This window comes from Natator depressus, chromosome 1, assembly GCF_965152275.1.
Source record: "Natator depressus isolate rNatDep1 chromosome 1, rNatDep2.hap1, whole genome shotgun sequence".
Taxonomy (NCBI): Eukaryota; Metazoa; Chordata; order Testudines; family Cheloniidae; genus Natator; species Natator depressus.
The window spans coordinates 42,515,325-42,538,207 of record NC_134234.1 but is presented as its reverse complement, the minus strand read 5'-3'; the positions used below and the strand labels follow the sequence as shown (position 1 = coordinate 42,538,207).

The following is a 22,883-nucleotide window of genomic DNA, read 5'->3' as shown; positions in this document are numbered from 1 at the left end:
AAGTGTCCTAAGGCAAAATTTATCCTTTGAAAAGAAATAAGAGATAGAAATTAATGTTTTTGCATAGCTTTCCTTTTACTTGTTAATTATCAATCTTCCACCTTCAACCAAGAATCCTATCCCTTGAAAAACACACACAAGTACATCTTCTAATGATCTTGAAATAAAGTTGTGATAAATGTGGCATTCACAAATTATTTCTAAAAACCTGACTGTAGGACAACGCAGATGATAAGGGTTTGTGAAGAAGAAAGCTCTTATTCAAACACGTTTATCCACATAGAAAAAATAGGTAAAGCAAAGTAAAATGCCTTTTTGGTAAATGTTCTCAGTTTTTCAAGTCTGCCCCAGTCTGCCAGCTCGTCTTCAAAATAGAAGACTTCAGTAGGATTGTTCAGTTGTATGCTTTATTTGATACAATTTGCTTTCTTTGGGTATGTCTACACAGCTGACGTTGAAGTGCTGCCGCGGCAGTGCTTTAATGTGGCTGTGTAGTTGCGGCTCCAGCGCTGGGACAGAGCTCTCCAGCACTGTAAAAAACCCACCTCCGGGAAGGGAATAGCTACTAGCGCTGGGAGATTGGCTACCAGAGCTGTAACACTATCTACACTGCCACTTTACAGCGCTGAAACTTGCATCGCTCAGGGGGATGTTTTTTCACACCCCTGAGAGAAGAAAGTTTCAGCGCTGTAAGTGGCAGTGTAGACAAGCCCTTAGTTTTTCCTTTATTTCCTATTTGATAAGAGCAAGACTAGCTGCAAGTATCTCATTTACTCTGTCATAATTTCATTACTGGACATGGACAGGTCAGGGTTAGACTCACATCTACTTTTACCTTCACAGCCTATAGTGTTTGTTTGTGTTTGACACTAGCTCTCTAGCAGAGACAGATGAAGAGTACCAGTTGCATTCGTGTAGTTGCTAGGAATACATTGTAACTGTGTCTGCACTTCAGTTTAGAAAGTGAATGCACAAATACACCAAGCACTCCTGTCAAGGTTCCTTCCCCACTCTGAACTCTAGAGTACAGATGTGGGGACCTGCATGAAAGACCCCCTAAGCTTATTCTTACCAGCTTAGGTTAAAAACTTCCCCAAGGTACAAACTTTGCCTTGTCCTTGAACAGTATGCTGCCACCACCAAGCGTTTTAAACAAAGAACAGGGAAAGAGACCACTTGGAGATGTCTTTCCCCAAAATATCCCCCCAAGCCCTACACCCCCTTTTCTGGGGAAGGCTTGATAATAATCCTCACCAATTGGTACAGGTGAACACAGACCCAAACCCTTGGATCTTAAGAACAATGAAAAATCAATCAGGTTCTTAAAAGAAGAATTTTAATTAAAGAAAAGGTAAAAGAATCACCTCTGTAAAATCAGGATGGTAAATACCTTACAGGGTAATCAGATTCAAAACATAAAGAATCCCTCTAGGCAAAACCTTAAGTTACAAAAAGACACAAAAACAGGAATATACATTCCATTCAGCACAGCGTATTTTACCAGCCATTAAACAAAGAAAACCTAATGCATTTTCTAGCTAGATTACTTACTAACTTTACAGGAGTTGGAAGGCTTGCATTTCTGATGTGTTCCCGGCAAAAGCATCACACAGACAGACAGAACCCTTTGTCCGCCCCCCACACCACCTCCAGATTTCAAAGTATCTTGTCCCCTCATTGGTCATTTTGGGTAAGGTGCCAGTGAGGTTACCTTAGCTTCTTAACCCTTTATAGGTGAAAGGGTTTTGCCTCTGGCCAGGAGGGATTTTATAGCACTGTATACAGAAAGGTGGTTACCCTTCCCTTTATATTTATGACAAATCCTAATCTAATGTTTGACTGCTGCACCAAAATGTAGGGGAGCTTATTTATAGTTTATTTGAACTCAATATTTTAAAATATAGTTATATCTATGTATATTTAATTTTCTATTATGCCAAATTACACAGAGAATTCATTGTTTGCCCTTGAAAGTTTACACAAAGGTGATAATTCTCCTGGCCTTTAACACTCTTTACTTGTCCATTACAGAACCCTTTCAACTTCATCTTTAACAATCCACAACCTGTTTTTCCAGGAGTAAATATTTAAACCAAATTTCTGTTTTAAAATGTCTGCAGAAAGACAGAAGATAAAAGCAAGAACTTAGATTTATAGCTAACTAGGTAATAATCAACTGTTCCCCATACACAGAGGTCCTCATCAATGGCTCAGACTTACTATGAACCTTTAGCCCAGGAAGTTCATGCCCTTATGGTAGTGTTCATAAGCAAATACAAACTTGCCAAAGCACCTCACAAGACAGTTGATTTATTGGAGCAAGACATTCAAACTTTTCCTTTTCCTCTATAATAGCTCAACAGAGTTAGCTGCACAAATATTTGTCATTCTATTTCACATTGAAAGAAGAAAGGGATTAAGGAGTGATAGTGCATTAGAATTCTACTCTGATCATTCAGAATTTTTCACATGTTTCTAATGCTTTGTTTCCCTGTAGTTTCAATTAACAAAATTATCATGATTAGACATCTAAAAGCCAAACGGTACTTAGCATTGGGGGGGGGAGGGAGCATATTTTTATATTTTGTCATTTAAATTTCTCAACACCACTGTGTTTTCTAGTTAAGACTCAAAAGAGAGACTTTTTTCCCTTTAATGTTACATGAACCCTACAAGACAAAAGTTTATTCACCCCTTCTTTGAGAATTCCCTATCAGTCCCTTATATACACCTTCTGTTCTGCTTTGAGGACTGGAGTCAAGACATTCCTAAAGCAAGAAAGCTCATGTCAGAGACCGGCGAAGATCAGACTACTCAACCCCTTAGTTCACATATACCAGAAATATTGCACTGACTGAAGAATTTCCATTAAATAACTGACCATTTTATATTACACATATATACACAAAGTTAAAATTAAAATGCACTAAAATATTGTCCTAAGAATTGTGCACTGGTATAGACTTAGTCCTTGTTTCGAATCATGCTCAGTAGCTATCGATTTTTTAAAAAACTTTTCTTTGATTTTTACAGGGGAAAAAAATACATGGTATCTGCATAAGCATTCTGTTCTCATTATAATACCATTAAACACGATTGATCGTGTATCTACACTAAATTTTGCTAGAATTTCCCAAGTTAGTGCCACCAGCTCAGTTCCAATAGTGGCAAAAGCAGTACAGCACTCAGAGCATAGTCAACTTGTGGAACTCATTGATAGGGTATGATGTGAAGGCCAGAAGTGTAACTGGGTTCAGAAAAGAATTAGCTAAGTTCATGGAGGACAGGTCCATCAATGTCTCTTAGCATCTCATTCTGACCACTGTCAGATAACATGATACTCAGCTTACATGGACCATTGGCCTGACCCAGGATGACCATGCTTATGTTCTTAAAAGTGCTACCGTAGACAAGAATGAATCAAGGTCTGGAAAATCTTGATTCAGTGAGACACTTAATCAATCTCATTCTACATTGTTTATCCAATAGAAGACTGAAATGACTAATCACAGTTTATAAGTACCTATATGGGGAGATTTCTGATAGCAGATGGCTCTTTAACAGATACGGATGACAAATTCCAGTTCCTGGAAGGTGAAGCCTGAAAAATTCAGCTAGACTAATAATAATAATACTTAATTCTTATTGTGCTTTTCATCAACAGATAAACATGGCATCTTACCTCCAAAGCTAATATTACTCCTGTAAGAACAAATTCCTACAAAATCTGTAGACAGTCTGGATATCAGATGTCAAGACCCCTCAAGAATTTTTCTTGCAGATCTAAAGACATCCAAGTTTGGAGGCCTCCAAACCCTTCCTACTCAGGTACATAAATCAAGAACTTCTTGGATAATTTTTAAAATTTTCATGGCTGTTTCATGGGAGGAATGATATAACCCCATATTTCAATCATTGTAGACTGCAAAGAACACAGGGAATCTAGACTTCAGGAGTGAAACACAAAATTCAGCCTTCATGTGGTCTAAACATACTTTTATTGGTGCGTTTTGAGTTCTCAAAGGTATATTGAACACTTATTTGCTATGTAAGAGATGATAGAGAAATTATTATTATTTTGATGTGTGATAAGGAAAGTAAAAGTATTTTCTTTTCCTGACTAATTATGTACAATTTTATTTCAGAAAGGTGCACCAAAATGTGTGGACTCTATCTACTTCATTCACATGCTGAAATGTGACACTGAATTTGTGAACATTTAGTTGTGAATAGTTACAGTATAACAAAATCTTTTCCCCTTCTTCATGTTTTCCTCATTTCTACACCTGACTTCATTTAAGGTATTATGTGCTACGAAGAATGTGAAATTCTGATAAGGTATCAATTATATTTATTTCCAAATATTGGCTTTTCTTAAAGCAAATTGTAAAATGCAATTTCACTGTGAATTTAAGATTAAAAATGGTAACATACATACAGACCACCTGAAATACCATTTTAAATGCAATTTGAGCTAAGATTAGACTTCTGTGTATATTTTACAGAAATTTGACATAAATGGAGCTGAGATCTTACCTAGACAGCATATGTGAATCATAGAATTGTATGACTGGAAGGAACCATGAGAGGTCTTCTAGTCCAATACCTTGCACTCAAGGCAGGACTAAGTATTATCTAGACCATCTCTGACGAGTGTTTGTCTAATCTGCTCTTAAAAATCTCCAATGACAAGGATTCCACAGCTTCCCTAGGCAATTTATTCCAGTGCTTAGCCATCCTGACAGTTAGGAAGTTCTTTCTAATGTCCAGCCTAAACCGCCCTTGAAGCTACTTAAGCCCATTGGTTCTGTTTATAGCCTCAGAGGTTAAAGAGAACAATTTCCCCCCTCTTCCTTGTAACAATCTTTTATGTACTTTAAAACATTTCTCATGTCCCCTCTCAGTCTTCTCTTCTCCAGACTAAACAAACCCAATTGTTTCAATCTTCCCTCACAGATTATGTTTTCTAGACCTTTAATCATTTTTGTTGCTCTTCTCTGGACTCTCCAGTTTGTCCACATCTTTTCTGAAATGTGGCACCCAGAACTGGACACAATACTCCAGTTGAGGCCTAATCAGCGCAGAGTAGAATGGAAGAATTACTTCTTGTGTCTTGCTTACAACACTCCTGCTAATACATCCCAGAACAATGTTTGCTTTTTTTTTTTGCAACTGTGTTACACTGTTGAAACATATTTAGCTTGTGATCCACTACGACACCCCAGATCCTTTTCCACAATACTCCTTCCTAGGCAGTCATTTCCCATTTTGTATGTGTGCAAGTGATTGTTCCTTTCTAAGTGGAGTATTTTGCATTTGTCCTTATTGAATTTCATCCTATTTACTTCAGACCACTTTTCCAGTTTGTCCAGATCATTCTGAATTTTAATCCTATCCTCCACAGCACTTGCAACCCCTCCCAGCTTGATATCGTCCACAAACTTTTAAAGTGTATTCTCTACGGCGTTATCTAAATCACTGATGAAGATATTGAACAGAACCGGACTCAGAACTGATCTCTGCAGGACCCAACCTGATATGCCCTTCCAGCTGGATAGTGAACCACTGATAACTACTCTCTGGGAACGATTTTCCAACCAGTTATGCACCCACCTTATAGTAGCTCCATCTGAGTTGTATTTCCTAAGTTTGTTTATGAGAATGTCACATGAGACAGTATCAAAAGCCTTACTAAAGTCAAGATACATCACATCTACTGCTTCCTCCGATCCACAAGGTTTGTTACCCTGTCAAAGAAAGCTATTAGGTTGGTTTGACATGATTTATTTTTGCAAATCCATGCTTACTGTGACTTATCACTTTATAATCTTCTAGGTGTTTGCAAACTGATTGCTTTATTATTTGCTCCACTATCTTTCTGGGTACAGAAGTTAAGCTGATTAGTCTAATTCCCCAGGTTGTCCTTATTCCCCTTTTTAAAGACTGGCACTACATTTGCCTTTTTCTAGTCCTCTAGAATCTCACCTGTCTTCCATGAGTTTTCAAAGATAATCACTAATGGCTCAGATATCTCCTCAGTTAGCTCCTTGAGTGTACTAGAATGTATTTTATCAGGCCGTGGAGACTTGAAGACATTTAACTTGTCTAAGTAATTTTTAACTTGTTCTTTCCCTATTTTAGCCTCTGATCTGACCTCATTTTCACCGGCATTCATTACTTTAGATGTCCAGTTGTTACTAAACTTTTTGGTGAAAACTGAAACAAGAGAGTCATTTAGTACTTCTGCCATATCCACATTTTCTGTTACTGTTTTTCTCCCCTCATTGAGTAATGGGCCTACCGTGTCCTTGGTCTTCCTCTTGCTTCTAATGTATCTGTAGAATGTTTTTGTTACCCTTTATGTCTCCAGCTTGTTTAATCTCATTTTGTGCCTTGGCCTTTCTAATTTTGTCCCTACATACTTGTGTTACGTGTTTATATCCATCCTTTGTAATTTGACCTAGTTTTCACTTTTTGTAGGACTCTTTTTTGAATTTTAGATCATTGAATATCTCCTGGTTAAGCCAGCATGGTCTTCTTATCTTTCCTATGCAGTGGGATAGTTTGCTCCTGTGCCCTTAATAATGTCTCTTTGAAAAACTGCCCAACTCTCTTGAACCGTTTTTCCCCTTAGACTTGCTTCCCATGGGATCTTACCTATCAATTCCATGAGTTTTGCTAAAGTCTGCCTTCTTGAAATCCATTATCTTTATTGTGCTGTTTTCCCTCCTACCATTCCTTAGAATTATGTATGCTATCATTTCATGATCACTTTCACCCAAGCTGCCTTCCACTTTGAAATTCTCAACCAGTTCCTCTCTGTTTGTCAAAATCAAATCTAGAACAGCCTATTCCCTAGGAGTTTTCTCCACTTTCTGAAATAAAAAATTGTCTCCGATACATTCCAATAACTTGTTGGATAATCTGTGCCCTCCTGTGTTATTTTCCCAATAGATGTCTGGGTAGTTGAAGTCTCTCATCACCATCAAGTCCTGTACTTTGGATGATTTTGTTAGTTGTTTATAAAAAGCCTCATCCACCTCTTCCTCCTACTTAGGTGGTCTGTACTAGATCCCTACCATGATATCATCCTTGGTTTTTATCTGTTTTTTTACTTAGAAGTTCCTTCTAAGCTACTTCTGGTAACTGCAGTGACATACTATAATAACACATTGTTTTCTAAGATGTTTAGTTAGCGCAAATAAAGGATTTTGAATAGGTTTAGTCAACAGCTATTTATGCTTCAGTTGCAAATTCTTATAACTTGCTACAGGAAACATGAGAAACAAGTAACTGCACTGGTTCCTCATGTTATTTTGTTGAAGACTGTCATAAATATAAAGGGAAGGGTAACAACCTTTATGTATGCAGTAACATAAAATCCCCCCTGGCCAGAGGTACAGAATCACTTACCTGTAAGGGGTTAAGAAGATCAAATAACCTGGTTGGCACCTGACCAAAAGGACCAATAAAAAAAGAAGATACTTTCAAATCTGGGGAGGGGGAGAGGTTTTGTTTGTGCTCTCTTTGTTTGTTCCCTCTGGATAGATAGATAGAGAGAGAGAGAGAGAGACCAAGCAGGTAAACCATCTCTTGAAAAGATACCTTGAAATGATACCTCTAAAATTACAGAAATTGTAAGTAAAGGCAAGGAAATGCATTAGATTATCTTTTGTTTTAGCTTGTGAATTTTCCCTGTGCTAAGAGGGAGGTTTATTCCTGTTTTGTAACTTTTAAATTGAGCCTAGAGGGGAATCCTCTGTGTTTTAAATCTTTTTGTTACCCTGTAAAATTACCTTCCATCCTGATTTTACAGAGGTGCTTCTTTTACTTTTTTCTTTATAATAAAGTTCTTCTTTTAAGAACCTGATTGATTTTAGTGTCCTAAACATAAAGGGTCTGGTCTGTACTTTTATTAAAGGCAATTGGTTGGTATATTATTCTCAAGCCTCCCCAGAAAAGGGGGTGAAGGGACTTGGGGGGATATTTTGGGGAAATAGGAACGCCAAGTGGTCCTTTTTCTGAACCTTTGTCTAAATCACTTGGTGGTGGCAGCAATACTGTCCAAAGACAAGGAAAGGATTTGTGCCTTGGGGAAGTTTTTAACCTAAAATGGTAGAAATAAGCTTAGGGGGTCTTTCATGTGGGTCCCCACATCTGTACCGCAGAGTTCAGAGTGGGGAGGGAACCCTGACAAAGACCATCAACCTTGAGTTGACGGAATAAAAAAATCTCCAGTTAAGATTTGGGCTCACTCCTGCAGGTTGTGCCAAAGAAAGCACTCTTCTCTGCAATATGGTTTTCTGCCCACTAAGGACCAGTGTGAGTCTACCTAATTTGTCTACCTTAGGCTCCATGTGTAGACTCAAACCCTATTCTCTAATGAAAGGCTAAAGTCGTGTAAACTAAACAATACAGACAACAACAATTCAGTTGTTTCAAAAAGGACTGATCTTCATTCTTTCACCCATCTGTGAGAATCAACATTTGCAGAAGCTTGTGAACATTCACAAATTAAGCTATTATATTTACTTTTTTAATCTTTCAACTAAAAGGGCTTGATTTTGAAGGGAAATTCTTGCCTATTTTGTGGCCCTAAACAAACAATGGGAAAACTGTATATGAATGGTTAGCTGCAGTCTGAGCTCAAGGAAGACAGAGCAATCCATTTCTCTCACCTGCCTCAGAGTTCTTCAGGAAGCAGAATTATTGTTTCAGTATCCTGCATCCGATGAAGTGAGCTGTAGCTCACGAAAGCTTATGCTCAAATACATTGGTTAGTCTCTAAGGTGCCACTAGTACCCCTTTTCTTTTTGTGAATACAGACTAACACGGCTGCTACTCTGAAACCTGCTTTCTTACAGGAATGGACTAGGTGGGAAGACAGGAAAGATTGCACAACATGAGTGCTGCAGTTAGGGTTACTCAGCTGGGAAGTTAATACTGTTGCAGGCTTCATTTCAGAAGGCTGTTATGTTTTTCTTTTGTATCACAAGGGTATATTATAAAAATAGTTGAGGGATCAGTGTTAGTTCTGGCCTCTATTTCCTTGAGGTAAGAGGTTCACCTACCAACTTGTTTATTCGGGACCAAATTATACCTTGAAATATCCTGTGCAACTCCCTTGTTCAAGGTGGTTACTCCAGGTAAGTCAGAGTAGAATTTATTCCTTGGTGTCAAAACTGTACATATAGTCTTGTTCTTATGAAAGACCATATTTTCCTGCAAGAATGTTAACTTATCAAACGCTCAACACTACAAAACTAGCTGAAAAAGATTCAATTTCCTTTCTAGACATACATCATAATTGGAAGGAAATTATTACAACTTTAATAACTTGCTTAATTTATTCTTGCCATTGTAGAAATCTGACTTAATAGTTTCAAATTTTGTAATCTTGAATAAAAATTGAATTATTCTGACTCAGAGTCATGTAATATACTGCTCGGAATCCATGGCAGAAATCCAGGAGAAGCCAGATTTTAAAAACTTTTGCCTTCCAAGATACTGCCTGAATACTGCCTGGCTTAGTCAGGAAAAATGACCTAGAATACATATTTTAGAACAAAAGTCGCTAAAATTAGAGTTCAGAGTAACAGCCGTGTTAGTCTGTATTCGTAAAAAGAAAAAAGAAAAGGAGTACTTGTGGCACCTTAGAGACTAACCAGTTTATTTGAGCATGAGCTTTCGTGAGCTACCGATGAAGTGAGCTGTAGCTCACGAAAGCTCATGCTCAAATAAACTGGTTAGTCTCTAAGGTGCCACAAGTACTCCTTTTCTTTTTTCTTTTTAAAATTAGAGTGGCAACATAATTCATTTGGAAATTTTTCACAAAGCGATCAATTTATATCTACCCTCTCTGTCCCCACCCTCAAAGGAAAAGTGCACAACAGCTTCAAGAGATGAGCTTGGAAGCTTAAATTCATAACATTTGCTAGACACTAAAAATCATGGACTGAAACTCTATATTTATGGCTTATTACAACAATCTATAACCCACGAAACCCCCTCCACCCCCAGCAATTTTTTCCTGCTTTCCTCCCATGAGTGGAGGGGTGTTAACTGTACACTTCACCTTGAATGGTACTTTGAAATATGTTTTAACTACTTATGCTAAACAATCTGTTCCCACCTTGTATTTAGCTGTGACATTCTGAGAACATTTCCCACACCTCAAGAAGAGCTCTGTGTAAACTTGAAAGCTTGTCTCTCTCACCAGTATCATTTGCTCCAATAGAAAATATTACCTCATCCACCTTGTCTTTCTATTCACACAATAAACTTGATTCAGCACTTCACTTTTTTATAAGGCTATGTCTACACTATGGACCTTACAGTGGCACAGGTGTACCTCTGCAGCTGCGTTGATGTAAGGTCTCCTGTGTAGCCACTCTATGCTGATGAGAAAGAGCTCTCCCGCTGGCATAATTAAACCACTCCCAATGAGCAGTGGTAGCTATGTTGGTGGAAGAGCATACCCCACCGACATAGTGCTGTCCACAGCAGCGTTTTTGTTGGTGAAACTTATGTCGGTCAGGAATGCATTTTTTCACACCCCCGACTGACAAAAGTTTTGCCAACAAAAGTGCTAGTGTAGACAAAGCCTAAGACTTAAGCTAAGATAAAAAGTATCTTGAAATCAATATTTTTTCTTTGGGTACAAATCTACATACTTTTTAGTTTTTGAATTAGACTGAATGGAAGTATGAAGAATGTTTATTAGATATCTGGCAAGTTTTATTTTTCTGGAAATGGTGTAAAGAAGAGGATATCGAAGAACTTCAGACACGTCAATTTGTTTTGCAAACACAGTAGTTATGTTTCTTATTCAGTTTTGAAAGATTTCTTGATTATTTATTTAAATACAAAGGATAAGAGACGATAACTTAGCCCGTGCAGTAACTGAGGTTCTTTGAGATGTGTGTCCCTGTGGGTGTTCCGCTTCAGGTGTTGGTGCATCCCTGCGCCTTTGATCAGAGAATTTCAGCAGCAGTGAGTGTCTGGGTCATGCATGCATGGTCCCTGTCTCGCGGTGCCACTGGCGCCTCATCTAGCACACGTGTGACCTAATCTCTTCAGTTTCTTCTCTACTGTAGAGTCCAGGATTGAACTCCGAAGTAGATGGGGAGAAGGGGGTATAGTGGAGCATCCACAGGGACACACATTGTGAAGAACCTCAGTTACTGCACAGGGTGAGTAACCCTCTCTTCTTCTTTGAGTGATGTCCCTCTGGGTGCTCCACTTCAGATGGCTGTAGAGCAGTGTCCCACTTTGGACGGAAGGAGCTTCCGAGTTGCATGAGTGAGTGAAGATAACACTGTTAGTCCTAGCAGTGCATCTGAGCCTAAGCTCTGGACAATTGCATAGTACTTTGTGAACATGTGTTCAGAGGCCCAGATGGCAGCTCTACATATGTCTATGAGTGGAACATTGTTCAGAAAGGCTACTGAAGTTGCTATCAATCCGGTAGAATGAGTTCTGATCCCACATGGGGGTTGCAGGTTCTTTTGCTAGTAACAGAAGTGATTGCACCCTGAGATTCATTTTGACAGTCTTTGTGTGGAGATCGCAGATCCTTTAGAATGTTCTGTAGTGGAAACGAAAAGTCTTGGGGATTTTCTGAAAGGTTTAGTTCTGTCAAGGTAGAATGCTAGTGTATATCTGATGCCCAGATTATGTAGTTCAGAGTCCTGTGCACTCCCGTGTGGTTTGGGAAAGAATGTTGGGAGATGGATTGGCTGATTTATGTGGAAGAATGAAGATATTTTAGGTATAAATTTGGGATGTGGTCTTAGGGTACCTTGTCCTTGGAAAAAAATGGTATAAGGTGAGTGGGCCATGAGAGCCCCTAGCTCACCCACATGGCGGGCTAATGTAATAGCTACTAAAAATGCCACCTTCATTGAGAGGTGTGTTAGAGAGCATGTCGCTAAGGGTTCAAACGGGGCCTGGTGATGCACTGTAACACAAGGTTTAGGTCCCCTGGTGGTGAGGGTGCACGTATTTCAGGGTAAACATTCTGAATGCCCATAAGGAAATGTTTGGTAATTGGGTGCACAAACAGCAATGTCCCGTCGATCTTATGGTGGAAGGCGGTAATAGCCGCTAAATATACTTTGATCGAATGAATGGATAGTCTAAACTGTTTCAGCTCCAGGATGTAGTCCAATATCAGTGGCAGAGGTGTGGAAACTGGAGGAGTTCGTTTGTCTTGGCACCATATGGAGAACTTCTTTCATTTCTAAAGGTAAGTATTGTGCGTGGTTGATCTTCTACTATTTAGTAATAAGTGTTTAACCTCTTCCAAACAGGCTAGTTCATCATGATGGAACCATATAGGAGCCACGCCTTCAGGTGAAGGCTCTCCAGGTTCTGATGGTGTACCTGTCCGGAGTTCCATTTGAAGAGCTCTTGAAACTGTTTAAAATTGTCAGTGGCTGTAGGTGGGGGAGGCATGATGGCCTCATCTGGGGAAGAGGATGGGTAGCAAAGGATGAGTTATGGGTAGCAAATATATATAGTGTCTTGTTCTAGAGCCTCCTCACTTTCCTCAGCTGTATCCTCAGTGGGTTCTGACTGCGCAGGCACTGATGATGGTGGTGGGAATCTAATTCCCTCCCTGTAGGGGCTCAGGTGCTGCTGTGATGCCTTCTATAAGTGGCCCATGGGTCCCAGTAAGGCCAGTGTGTTGGGAACAGCATAGGTGGGCCCATCCATGGGTGGCTATACCATGGGTGCATGTCTTATCCATAATAATGCCTACGTTGTAGGGGTCCAGAGGTTGGCATTGGTCGGGCAGGGGAAGAGTGTCTTGAAGAGAAAACACCTTCTTCCACATCCTCCTCCTCCTCACTGGACAGAGGAGAAGCTAGCGGTGAATCAGATATTTCTCATACTGCGTGCACCAGAGAGCCATTAGTGCCAAAGAGTGGTGATTCCGGTATCAACAGGACTAAAAGGTCTTTATGATGAAGAAAGTGTTGCAATGCTGGTGGTTTCATTGCTGATGTATTTGGCACTGCAGGTCTCGATGCGGATGGTAAAGTTGTCATCGACGATTGTGTCGTCGCAGATGTGGTCATCAGTGCCACTGTAGCTAGCAAAATAGATGGTAGTGGCATCGCCTGTGGTGAAGGTCTGAGTGCTGCTTCCTTAAGCAGTGTCGACAGTGCCATTGCGGAGGAGATAGGCTTGTGCTTGCCTCTCGACTCCAAGTCAGTGTGCCTGGGATCGGCAGAAGCCATGGTGTGGGCAATGCTGAAGGATCCCAGTGCCTCATAGGTACTCAGCTGTGGTGTGGTCGGTATTGAGGAAAGGGACCGAGCCAGAGACTATTTCTTTTTGGTCAGCTCTCTCTGAGGAGAAGTTGCCTCTTTTCCTCATTGACTTTTAAAAGAATAAGCCTTCCTCTGTGATGAGGGTGAAGTCTCCAGGGACCTTTGTCTAGAAGGGGTTTTCTGGCCAGGGTCTGAAGCCAGACACAGGGACTCTTCCATGAGAATGAGTTTGAGACGTAAGTTTCTGTCCCTTCTAGCGCAAGCATTTAGGTTTTGCAGTGGGCACATTTTTGAGAGATGTACGACTCACCCAAACAGTGGACAGGCTGTCCGACACTGGCATGGTGTTCCGGAACGAAAGGCAACACTTGAATCCTGGTGAGCCAGGAATAGCTTGAATAACTGTGGTTATCACCGTAAGGGTGAGTCCTAACTAATCTAAGGAAAAAGTTTGTTTTCGTTTTTTTGGTTTTGTTTAAGGGCTAGAGCAGGGATGGGCAAACTACAGCCCATGCACCGGATCCGGCCCCTCAGGGCTTTGGATCTGGCCTGCAGGATTGCCACCCCTGTGGCACCGCGCCGCTCTGGGAAGCGGCCACACTATGCCCCTGCAGCCCCGGGGTGGGGAGGGGCACGGGGGGCGCGGCAAAGCGCTCCGCACGCTGCTCTTGCCTGTGGGTACCTCCCCCAAAGCTCCCATTGGTGAGGAACGGGTTACCACGGCCAATGGCAGCTTCGGGGGAGGTACCCATAGGTGAGGGAAAGACGTGGAGCCCTGTGCCCCCCCCACCCCAGGGGCTGCACAGAGACTTGGTTCTGGCCACTTCCCGGAGTGGCGTGGCATGGGGCCAGGGAAGGCATGCAGGGAGCTTGCCCTGGTCCCGGTGCACGCCGCTGCCACCCCGGAGCCACTCTAGGTAAGTGGCACCGGGCCAGAGCCTGAACCCCTCCTGCACCCCACCCCCCAACTCCCTGCCCTAAGCCCCCTGCCTGCACCTCACACCCCTCCTGCACCCCAACCCTCTGCCCGAGCCCCCTCCTGCACCCCACACCCCTCCTGCACCTCAACCCCGTGACCTGAGCCCCCTCATACACCCTGCACCCCTCTTCTGCCCCAACCCCTTGCCCTGAGCCCCTTCCTGCACATCTCACCCCCTCCCACATCCCGCACTCCGCCCCCACACCCCAACCCCCTGCCAGCAATTTCCCCACCCAGATGTGGCCCTCGGGCCAAAAAGTTTGCCTACTCCTGGGCTAGAGTAACAGGGAAGTAACTATTAAACTAAACTACTCTAGATAAACTAGTTCAACACTAAACGAGCTAACTGTGACACTGCTGGGAACTCAGTCTCAGGCTGAGGACACTTGAGAAGGAACAGAAGGGATCACGTTGCGCGTGCTAGATGAGGCGCCAATGACGCCATGAGACGGGGACTGTGCATACACAACCCAGACGGTCACTGCTGCTGAAATTCTCTGATTGAAGATGCAGGGACACACCAACACCTGAAATGGAGCACCCACAGTTTGAAGAAGAACTCGATATTTACAGAAAAAGACAAAAAAAATTAAGTCATCCATGTTTTGTTGCAGGATTGGGCTGAATCAACTGGGTTTTGGCATACTATAACACAGCAACTGCACTGAAACAAAGATGTTTACTTTCTTGGTAGCAAACTTGATTAAAGAGAAAGCAAGTGGGTCAGTTTCAGCAATGAAAGTACACTTAGCTGAGCTTTCTAGATAAAAGTAGGAAAAAATGTACAAGGCCAAAAGTTGGTCCTGTTCTAATTTGAACACAATGAGCACTTACAGTGAGGTTCATAGGGAGGAGGGGGATCTCCACAAGGAACACACTCCATGTCTTGAAAGCCACCAAGCTTCGTCTTCCTGTAAAATCTAGAAGATAAAAGAACAGCTTGTAATTATTATTTTTTTTATTACAGTAGAGTCTTTACTCCTGGGGAAATTCTGCACTACTGTGCGTGTGTAGAATTCATGTCCCCCACAGATTTTTTTTTTCTCCATAGAAAATACATTCTGCTAGAGAGGTGTTGCAGTTTCTCCTTTCACCCACCAGGAGCTATTATGGCACCAGAACAGAAGGCAGCTGGCTCAGCCAATCCCAGAGAGGGACAGGGAGAGGCTGCGTTCCTCACACCTTCCTGCCTGTGCGGCCAGATGAGGAGGCATGGAATACGGTGCGGGGACAGACAGAGCAAGACATGCTGGGAGGTCACAGACTGGGACTTAGAAGGACTAGTAGGGGTGCAGGGACACATAGGGACGGGGCAGATATGGCTGACTGAATGGGGGAGGCTAGGGGTCAACCAGGATCTGCATGGGAGAGGCTCCCCAACTCCCTGATAATTACTCCCCTGACCAAAAGAAACCTGTTCCATACTTCTCCCACCCATACCCAACAACCCTCCAGATTCACTCCCAGGCTCCTGCCCAGCAATTACTTCCCTCTCCCTCAGATCCTCTGTTATCCCTGACTCCCCCAAGACTTTGCACTGCTTCTGAGGGGTACGGGAAATATGTTTCTGTATTGAAGTTTAAATTAATTATTACTCAAAGTTCTGTATTAATATGCTTACTAAGGAATCTATTTGTCAAAACACATTTCCTGAATCTTTTTTGTTGTCTGTATTGTTACAAATATACTTGCTGTCAGGTATTTTGAAATAAATTACCGAAATAATTGAAACTGGTATGATTATATTGTGTTATTTTGAAAAAATATTCAGAATTTTGCAGCATTTTAAAATATTGTATGCAGAATTTTTAATTTTTTTGGCAAAGAATTTCCCAGGAGTAGTGTCTGGAGGGTCTAACATTATGCTATGCACTGTACAAACATACAGTAAGAGACAGTTCCTGCCCTGAAGAGATTAAATAGAAAAGACAAAGTGGGAGACAAAGCAGAAGCAGAAAGGTAAAGTGACTGCCCAAGGTCACACTGCCGGCCAGAAGCAGAGTTAGGAATAGAACCCAGGTCTTCTGAATCCCCATTCACTGCACTAGCCGTTGGACCATGATGCCTCTCTCTCTCAGAATAATATTATAATTTCTAAATTATTAGGTATAGTTAGTAGATTTAAAATAAATTTAGGAAAATTTGTGAACCTTTTAGTCCAAATAAATCATTCACATAAGAAATAAAAACTTGTGGAGATCAAATACATTTAGAGCTCAATGTCATATTTTATACAGAAACATAATAAACTCACATGCTGTGGAATCCTCTTATAGCCATACAATAAAATCAAAATGGAATTGGTTAATCTACTAAGCATTTCTGTTTTAACTACAACAAACAAGATATTACAAAGAAATTAATATTGACAATATGTTCTGTACTGGATATAGACATTTTCTAGTTAGAGCTATAAAGCATTGTCTGGCTCAGAATTGGAGGACCGCTTACAATATGGCTAGTTTATATAATTATGTAGAATGATATCTGAAAAGTATTAAAGTTTTTTTTTTAAACGGTTACTAACCTTTCCATAACTGTTGTTCTGTGAAATGTGTTCCTCATGTCCATTCCCATGTACGGATGTACATGCCACATGCACTGTTACTGGAAGATTTTTCCCTCAGCGGTACCTGTCGGGTCAGATCGGCTCCGGCACCCCCTGGAGTCAAGCCTCTATGGCGCTGTATATAGGAGCCTGCCACCCCTCTCATTCCTTCTTGCCAGCAACTCTGACAGAGTGGTAGAAGGGTGGGTTTGGTAATGGACATGAGCAACACATCTTGAAGAACAATGGTTATGGAAAGTTTACTAAAAGTTTTTGATTCAAGTGCTTGCTCATATCCATTCCCATGTAGGTGATTTCCAAGCAAATGCAGGAGTTGGGTTTGGAGTCAACGACAAGCGGACTGTAGCACTGCTCTGCCAAATCCAGCATCATTTGTAGCCTGTTGCGTGATGGCATAGTGGGTTGCAAAGGTGTGGACTGAAGACCACGTTGCCACTCTACAGGTATCCTGGATGGTAATGTGTGTCACGAATACCACTGAAGATGCTTGCGCCATTGTGGAGTGTGCCAACAATGCTGGAGCAGGGACTTTTGCCAGGTCATAGCACATGTGAATATAAGTAGTAATCCATGAGGAAATTCTTTGGGCCGAGACAGGGAGGCCCTTCATCCTATCAGCCACTGCCATGAAGAGCTGAGTAGTCTTCCTAAACGATCTGGTCCTATCTATGAAGGAGGCCAGCACCCGTCTAGCAAGTGGAACCTCTGCTCCTGGCTACTGGCAGGTGGCTTCGGAACCAGACAGGGAGGAAAGTGTCCTGGTTATCGTGGAGCTGTGACACCACCTTTGGGAGGAAGGCCAGGTGGGGGTGCAGCTGGAACTCATCCTTGAAGAAAACCATGTATGAAAACCTAATTTCTGACACACTCCTGGCCAAGGTGATGGCCATGAGGAAGGCCATCTTCCATGACAAGTAGAGCAAAGAGCATGTCGCCAAGGGCTCAAACAGTGCCCCTGTGAGTCTCAAGAGAACAAGTTAAGGTCCCAAAGCGGGACTGGCTGTCTCACCTGCAGGTACAGCGTGTCCAGTCTTTTAAGAAAGCAGCTACAGAGTGCGTTAGCAAAGATGGACCTCCTGCTCACGCTTGGGTGGAAGGCTGAGATAGCTGCAAGGTTCACACTAATCAAAAAGACACCGACAGCCCTTGCTGTTTTAGATGTAACAAATGTCCAGAATGCACGGTATTGTCGTTTGCATGGGCAAGATCCCTTTCTGTCCTGCCCAGATTGAGAACCTTTTCCATTTCCCTAGGTAGGTGGCCCTGTTGGATAACTTTCTGCTACCTAACAGAAATGCCTGAACTGGACCTGAGGATGCTAACGCTGAAGGATTCAGCCATGGAGCTTCCAAGCCATCAGGTGAAGGGACTCATGGCTCAGATGAAGGAGATGTCCGCGGTCCTGGGAGATCAGGTCTGGAAACAGCAGTAGGGTGATTGGTTTTTTGCCCAAGAGCTCCAGGAGCATGGTGAATCAATGCTGGCATAGCCAGGCCAGTTGTACCAGGATGAGGCTCGCTCCATCACCTTTGACCTACAGCAGGACCCTGTGTATGAGCGAAATGAGTGGTCCTTCCAGGGGAGAAGGAACACATCTGCGAGCGAGCCTGAACTGTGATTCTCAAAGGAGCAGAACTGCAGACACTTCCTCTTGTACCTTGTCACAAATCGGTCTATCTGGGGAGTTCCCCACCTCTGGAAAATGCCCCTCATGACTTCCAAACAAAGGAACCATTCGTGATTGGAGAAGGACCTGCTGAGACGATCTGCTAACTTGTTCTGGGTCCCCACAAGGTAGGAAGCCTCAAGGTGAATTGAGTGGATTACGCAGAACTCCCATAGGAGGGCTTCCTGACATAGGTGAGAGGAGCGCACTCTACCCTGTCTGTTTATATAGGAGACATGCGAGACATGTTGGGGGGTGCGAGACATGTGAGATTTTTTTAGAAGGTAAATAATCAAAAACACAAATTAAGCACAGGCACATAAGTACAACTACTTTGTTTCATCAAACCTATGTACTTATTAACATTATACATTTGTTAACAATTACTGTAATACACAAAGTTTTTAAGTTTTCAAGTTTTTAAGCTAATTGTAGTGCAATTTTTGATAAGGGCTGCAGAGCTCTGGGCCCAGGCCAGGAGCAGAGCCCTGGGCTGGCTGCCGGTACCCCAAACCAGCAGGAGGGCTGAGCAGGGCCGGAGGCACGGATCCTGGCTGGCAGGGGGCTGGGTGGCTGGAACCCCAGACCAGCAGCAGGCTGAGTGGGGCAGATGGCTGGGACCCCAGCTGGCAAGGGGCCAGCGGCAGGAACTCCAGACCATCCGTGGGCTGAGCGGGGCTGGCAGACAGAACCCCAGACCGATGGCAGGTTGAGCGGCTCAGCCCGCCGCCGGTCTGTGGTTCTGTCCGGTGACTCCTGCCAGCCGGGGTCCCAGCCACCAGCCCCGCTCAGCCTGATGCCAGCCTGGGGTTCTGTTCACCCAGGCAGGCAGCGGCCAGGACCCTGGCTGGCAGCAGCGTGCCAGTAAAAATCGGCTCACGTGCCACCTTTGGCACACGTGCCGCAGGTTGCTGACCCCTGATATAGAACATCGCTGTTGTATTGTCTGTAAGCACCAACATATACTTGCCTTCTAAGTGGGGCTGGAACATTTGGCAAGCAATGCACACCAATATGAGTTCTCTTTCACACTGATGTGTAGCATGAGCTCCTCCTGAAACCAGGGGCCTTGCGTCCTGAGGGCTCCCCGTTCCAGTTCGGAAGCATTGGTGACTAGAGACATCGACGGTTTTGGTCTCCTGAATGGAACGCCTGCGCAAACGACCTCTGAGGGCAACCACAAGAGGAGAGCATTGAAGTGTGAGCACTTTATCCAGGCAGTCCTGGTCTGACTGGTACACTGTCGCTCGCCAGGCCTGAAGCAGTCTGAGTCTCAAACTCATGTGCTTTACCACATATGTGCACTATGCCATGTGCCCCAGGAGCTTTGGGCAGGTCCTCACAGTGGTAGTGGGATGTTTCCTGAGGTTCTTTATGATTGAGCTCAGTGTCTGTAACCTGGCTTCTGGTAAGAAGGTCTTGGCCTGGATTGAGTCAAGAACGGGCCCTATGAACTCAAGCCTTTAGATGGGGATAAGGGTCAACTTTTGTGCATTCAACAACAGGCCTAACCTCTGGAAGGTTGACAATATTAATTGAATGTGTGCTTCCACCTGACCTCTGGACCAGCCTCTGACCAGCCAGTCATCGAGGTAGGGATACACCTGTACTCTTTGTTTTCTCAGAAAGGCCGCAACTACCACCAGGCACTTTGTGAAGACCTGAGGGGCCATATATAGGCTGAAAGGCAATACTGTGAACTGGTAGTGCACCTGCCCCACAACGAATCGCAGGAATTGTCTGTGGTCTGGGACTATGGATATGTGAAAATATGCATCCTTCAGGTTGAGGGTGACATACCAGTCTCCTGGATCTAAAGAGGGATAATGGAGGCCAGGGAGACCATGTGGAACTTCAGCTTCTTCATGAATTTGTTGAAGTTTTGAAGATCCAGAATGAGTCTGAGACTGCCATTGGGGATTAGGAAATATCAGGAGTAAACCCCCTTCCCCTTAACTCCAGAAGAACCTCCTCTACTGCTACCACTTGCACGAGCATTCGCACCTCCTGAATTAGAAGTTGCTTGTGAGAAGGGTCCCTGAAGAGGGACGGGGAGGGAGGGCGAGGAGGGGAAGAACTGAATTCCAGAGTATATCCTAGTCCTACCTGCGTAGCACGCAGCGGTTTGAGGTGATATGGGCCCATGCCCCGATAGAAGTGGGATAGCTGGTCCACAAAGATAGTGGATCCAGGTATAGCTCTGATAAGCCATCCTTGGGTGCACCCTCAAAACGCCTGCTTGGCACTAGCCAACTGCCTGGTGGGCCCAGATCCCTGGGTTAAGGAAGGTTGGGGAGGAGGCCTCCTCTTGTAATTCCTGCATTGCTTCCTACCATAGTCCTGCCTCGGTTGTGACTGGTAGAACCAAGGTAATGGTTGCGGTTTGAAATGTTTTCTCAACGGGGCCAAGGTGTGCAGATCCAAAGATTTCAGCACAGCCCTGGAGTCCTTCAAGCTATGCAGCTTAGCATCTGTTTGCTCAGAAAATAGCACTGTGCCTTCAAAAGGCAGGGCTTGGATAGTCTGAGACACATCATGAGGGAGGCCCAAGGCCTGTACCAAGAGGATCTTCGCAAAACAACTGCTGAGATGGCTACGTCCAGAGACACCTGCAGGGACGCCTTGGCCACCGCCCTACCCTCCTTGACCAAGGCTAAGAATTCTGTTCTGGACTCCTGGGGCAATAACTTTGTCATTGCTCCCTAGTATTAAAATCGTATTGGCTAAGGAGCACCTGTTGATTTGCAACGTGAAGCTGGAGCCCCCTTGTAGCATAGATATTCCTGCCAAAGAGGTCCAGCTTTGGGGACCCCGCTGCCCTTGTCACCCTTGCTCATTTGCTTCTGAGACTACTAGGTACCCAGGAGGGGAGGAATGTAAAGATATTCAAACCCCTTCAGTGGAACAAAGTATTTTCTCTCCACCCTCTTTGCCGTAGGGTGCAGAGAGGATGGAGTCTACCACATGCCTTGACTGGTTCTAAAATGGCACTATTCAGGGCAGGGCTACCAAAATGTCCACCAAGGTGTGGGAGGACTCTGAAACTTCCTTCACCTGGATCCACAGGTTTGGGCAACCCTCTTTAGCAGCTCCTGATGGGCCTTGTGGTCAACTCAAGTGAGTGCCCTTGAGGTTCCTGCACCCACCTTGTCCGGTGAGGAGGAAAGAGGATCCTAGGACCAGTACCGGTCTTTGTTCTTGTCCATTTGCTTCTCATGGGTCCCTTGATACTGGTCCCTGAAGCATGGTACCTGGCTTGGTGCCTTGGTCCAGACCCTGCATCGCTAGAAGAGGTGGTGGTGGCGGGGCTTTATTCTCCGAGGCCACCAAATAGGGCCTCCTTGACTGAGTTCCTTGGACCTGATGAAAAGCCCACGGAGACCAAAAGGGCCATTGCACTGGCATTTGCCATTGTGCTGGCCAGCCTGTAGGTGGGAATCCTTGGTTCATATCACCCATTCAGTACAGTTGGTGCAACCGATTCCGGCTCCTTCTTGAGGTATAGGACTCAGGCTCTGAGTCGTTTGCCAAGGATTCACTATGCGAGATGACGGCGGGGCGGTGCCGGATGCTGCCTGCAAGCGGTGCTGGGCTGGGGGAGACCGATGCTGCTGCCTTATTGCCGGCTTTCCTTTGGATGGCACCTGGGGCATCAGTACCACAATTGTCCTTGCCTCTGGTGCTGGCTCGTGTCTAGATGGTGTTACTGGGAGGGGCATCAGATCCCGTGTTGCCTGGAACACCTTAGTTGCGGACAGGAGCGCCAGCCCTGCACTCCTATGGCTCTCTGTCGGGAGAGACTCCAATAGCACTGGACTTGACAGCTCTCTCTCTGGGCTGGAGTCAATGGTGCCACAGCAGCAGTCATTGAGACAGAGTGGCCCTGGGTGGATCTCACTCTGCCAGAGTCCTTATGACTGGCAGGCTTTGGGGTAGAGGAGTGCCCCTTGTCTGTTTTACGCTGTTTCTTGCGCAGTACTGGAAAATGGGAGCAGCGCTGGATGCTCTCCTGCACGGACTTCCACTATACTGGTGAACTGTGGAAGTGCTGGGAGCCATGCGACGCTGACGAGGAGTCTCTTCTCAGTGCCGAGGAGGCTGAGCTGCGGTGCCTGTCCCTCATGGAAGCTGGCACACTCCTCAAAGAGGCAGAAATGCTCAGGGCCGAGTAGGGGTGACCCGGCTCCGAGGGATGAAGAGACACCTCCATCAGGAGGAACTTAAGTCTCTGCTCCCTTTCCTTTTGAGTCTGGGGCTTAAATCCTCTACAGATCCTGCAATGATCACGCAGGTGGGATTCGCCCAAACAGTTTGGTTGAGTGGGGATCACTGAGAGGCATAGGCTTGTGGCAAGCCTTGCACAACTTAAACCCTGGAGACTGAGGCATGCCC

At 44.1% G+C, this 22,883-nt stretch overlaps 1 protein-coding gene across 6 annotated transcripts in view; it reads right to left on the bottom strand.

Annotated features, from left to right (window-relative positions):
- Positions 1–22,883, bottom strand: part of TNFRSF19 (TNF receptor superfamily member 19) — a 129,958-nt gene that overhangs the window by 44,496 nt on the left and 62,579 nt on the right. For all 6 annotated transcript variants that reach the window (XM_074958380.1, XM_074958398.1, XM_074958417.1 and 3 more), the window contains one exon: positions 15,091–15,176. In XM_074958380.1, coding sequence (XP_074814481.1) covers positions 15,091–15,176 — 86 coding nt within the window. The remainder of the gene's footprint in view (positions 1–15,090; positions 15,177–22,883) is intronic.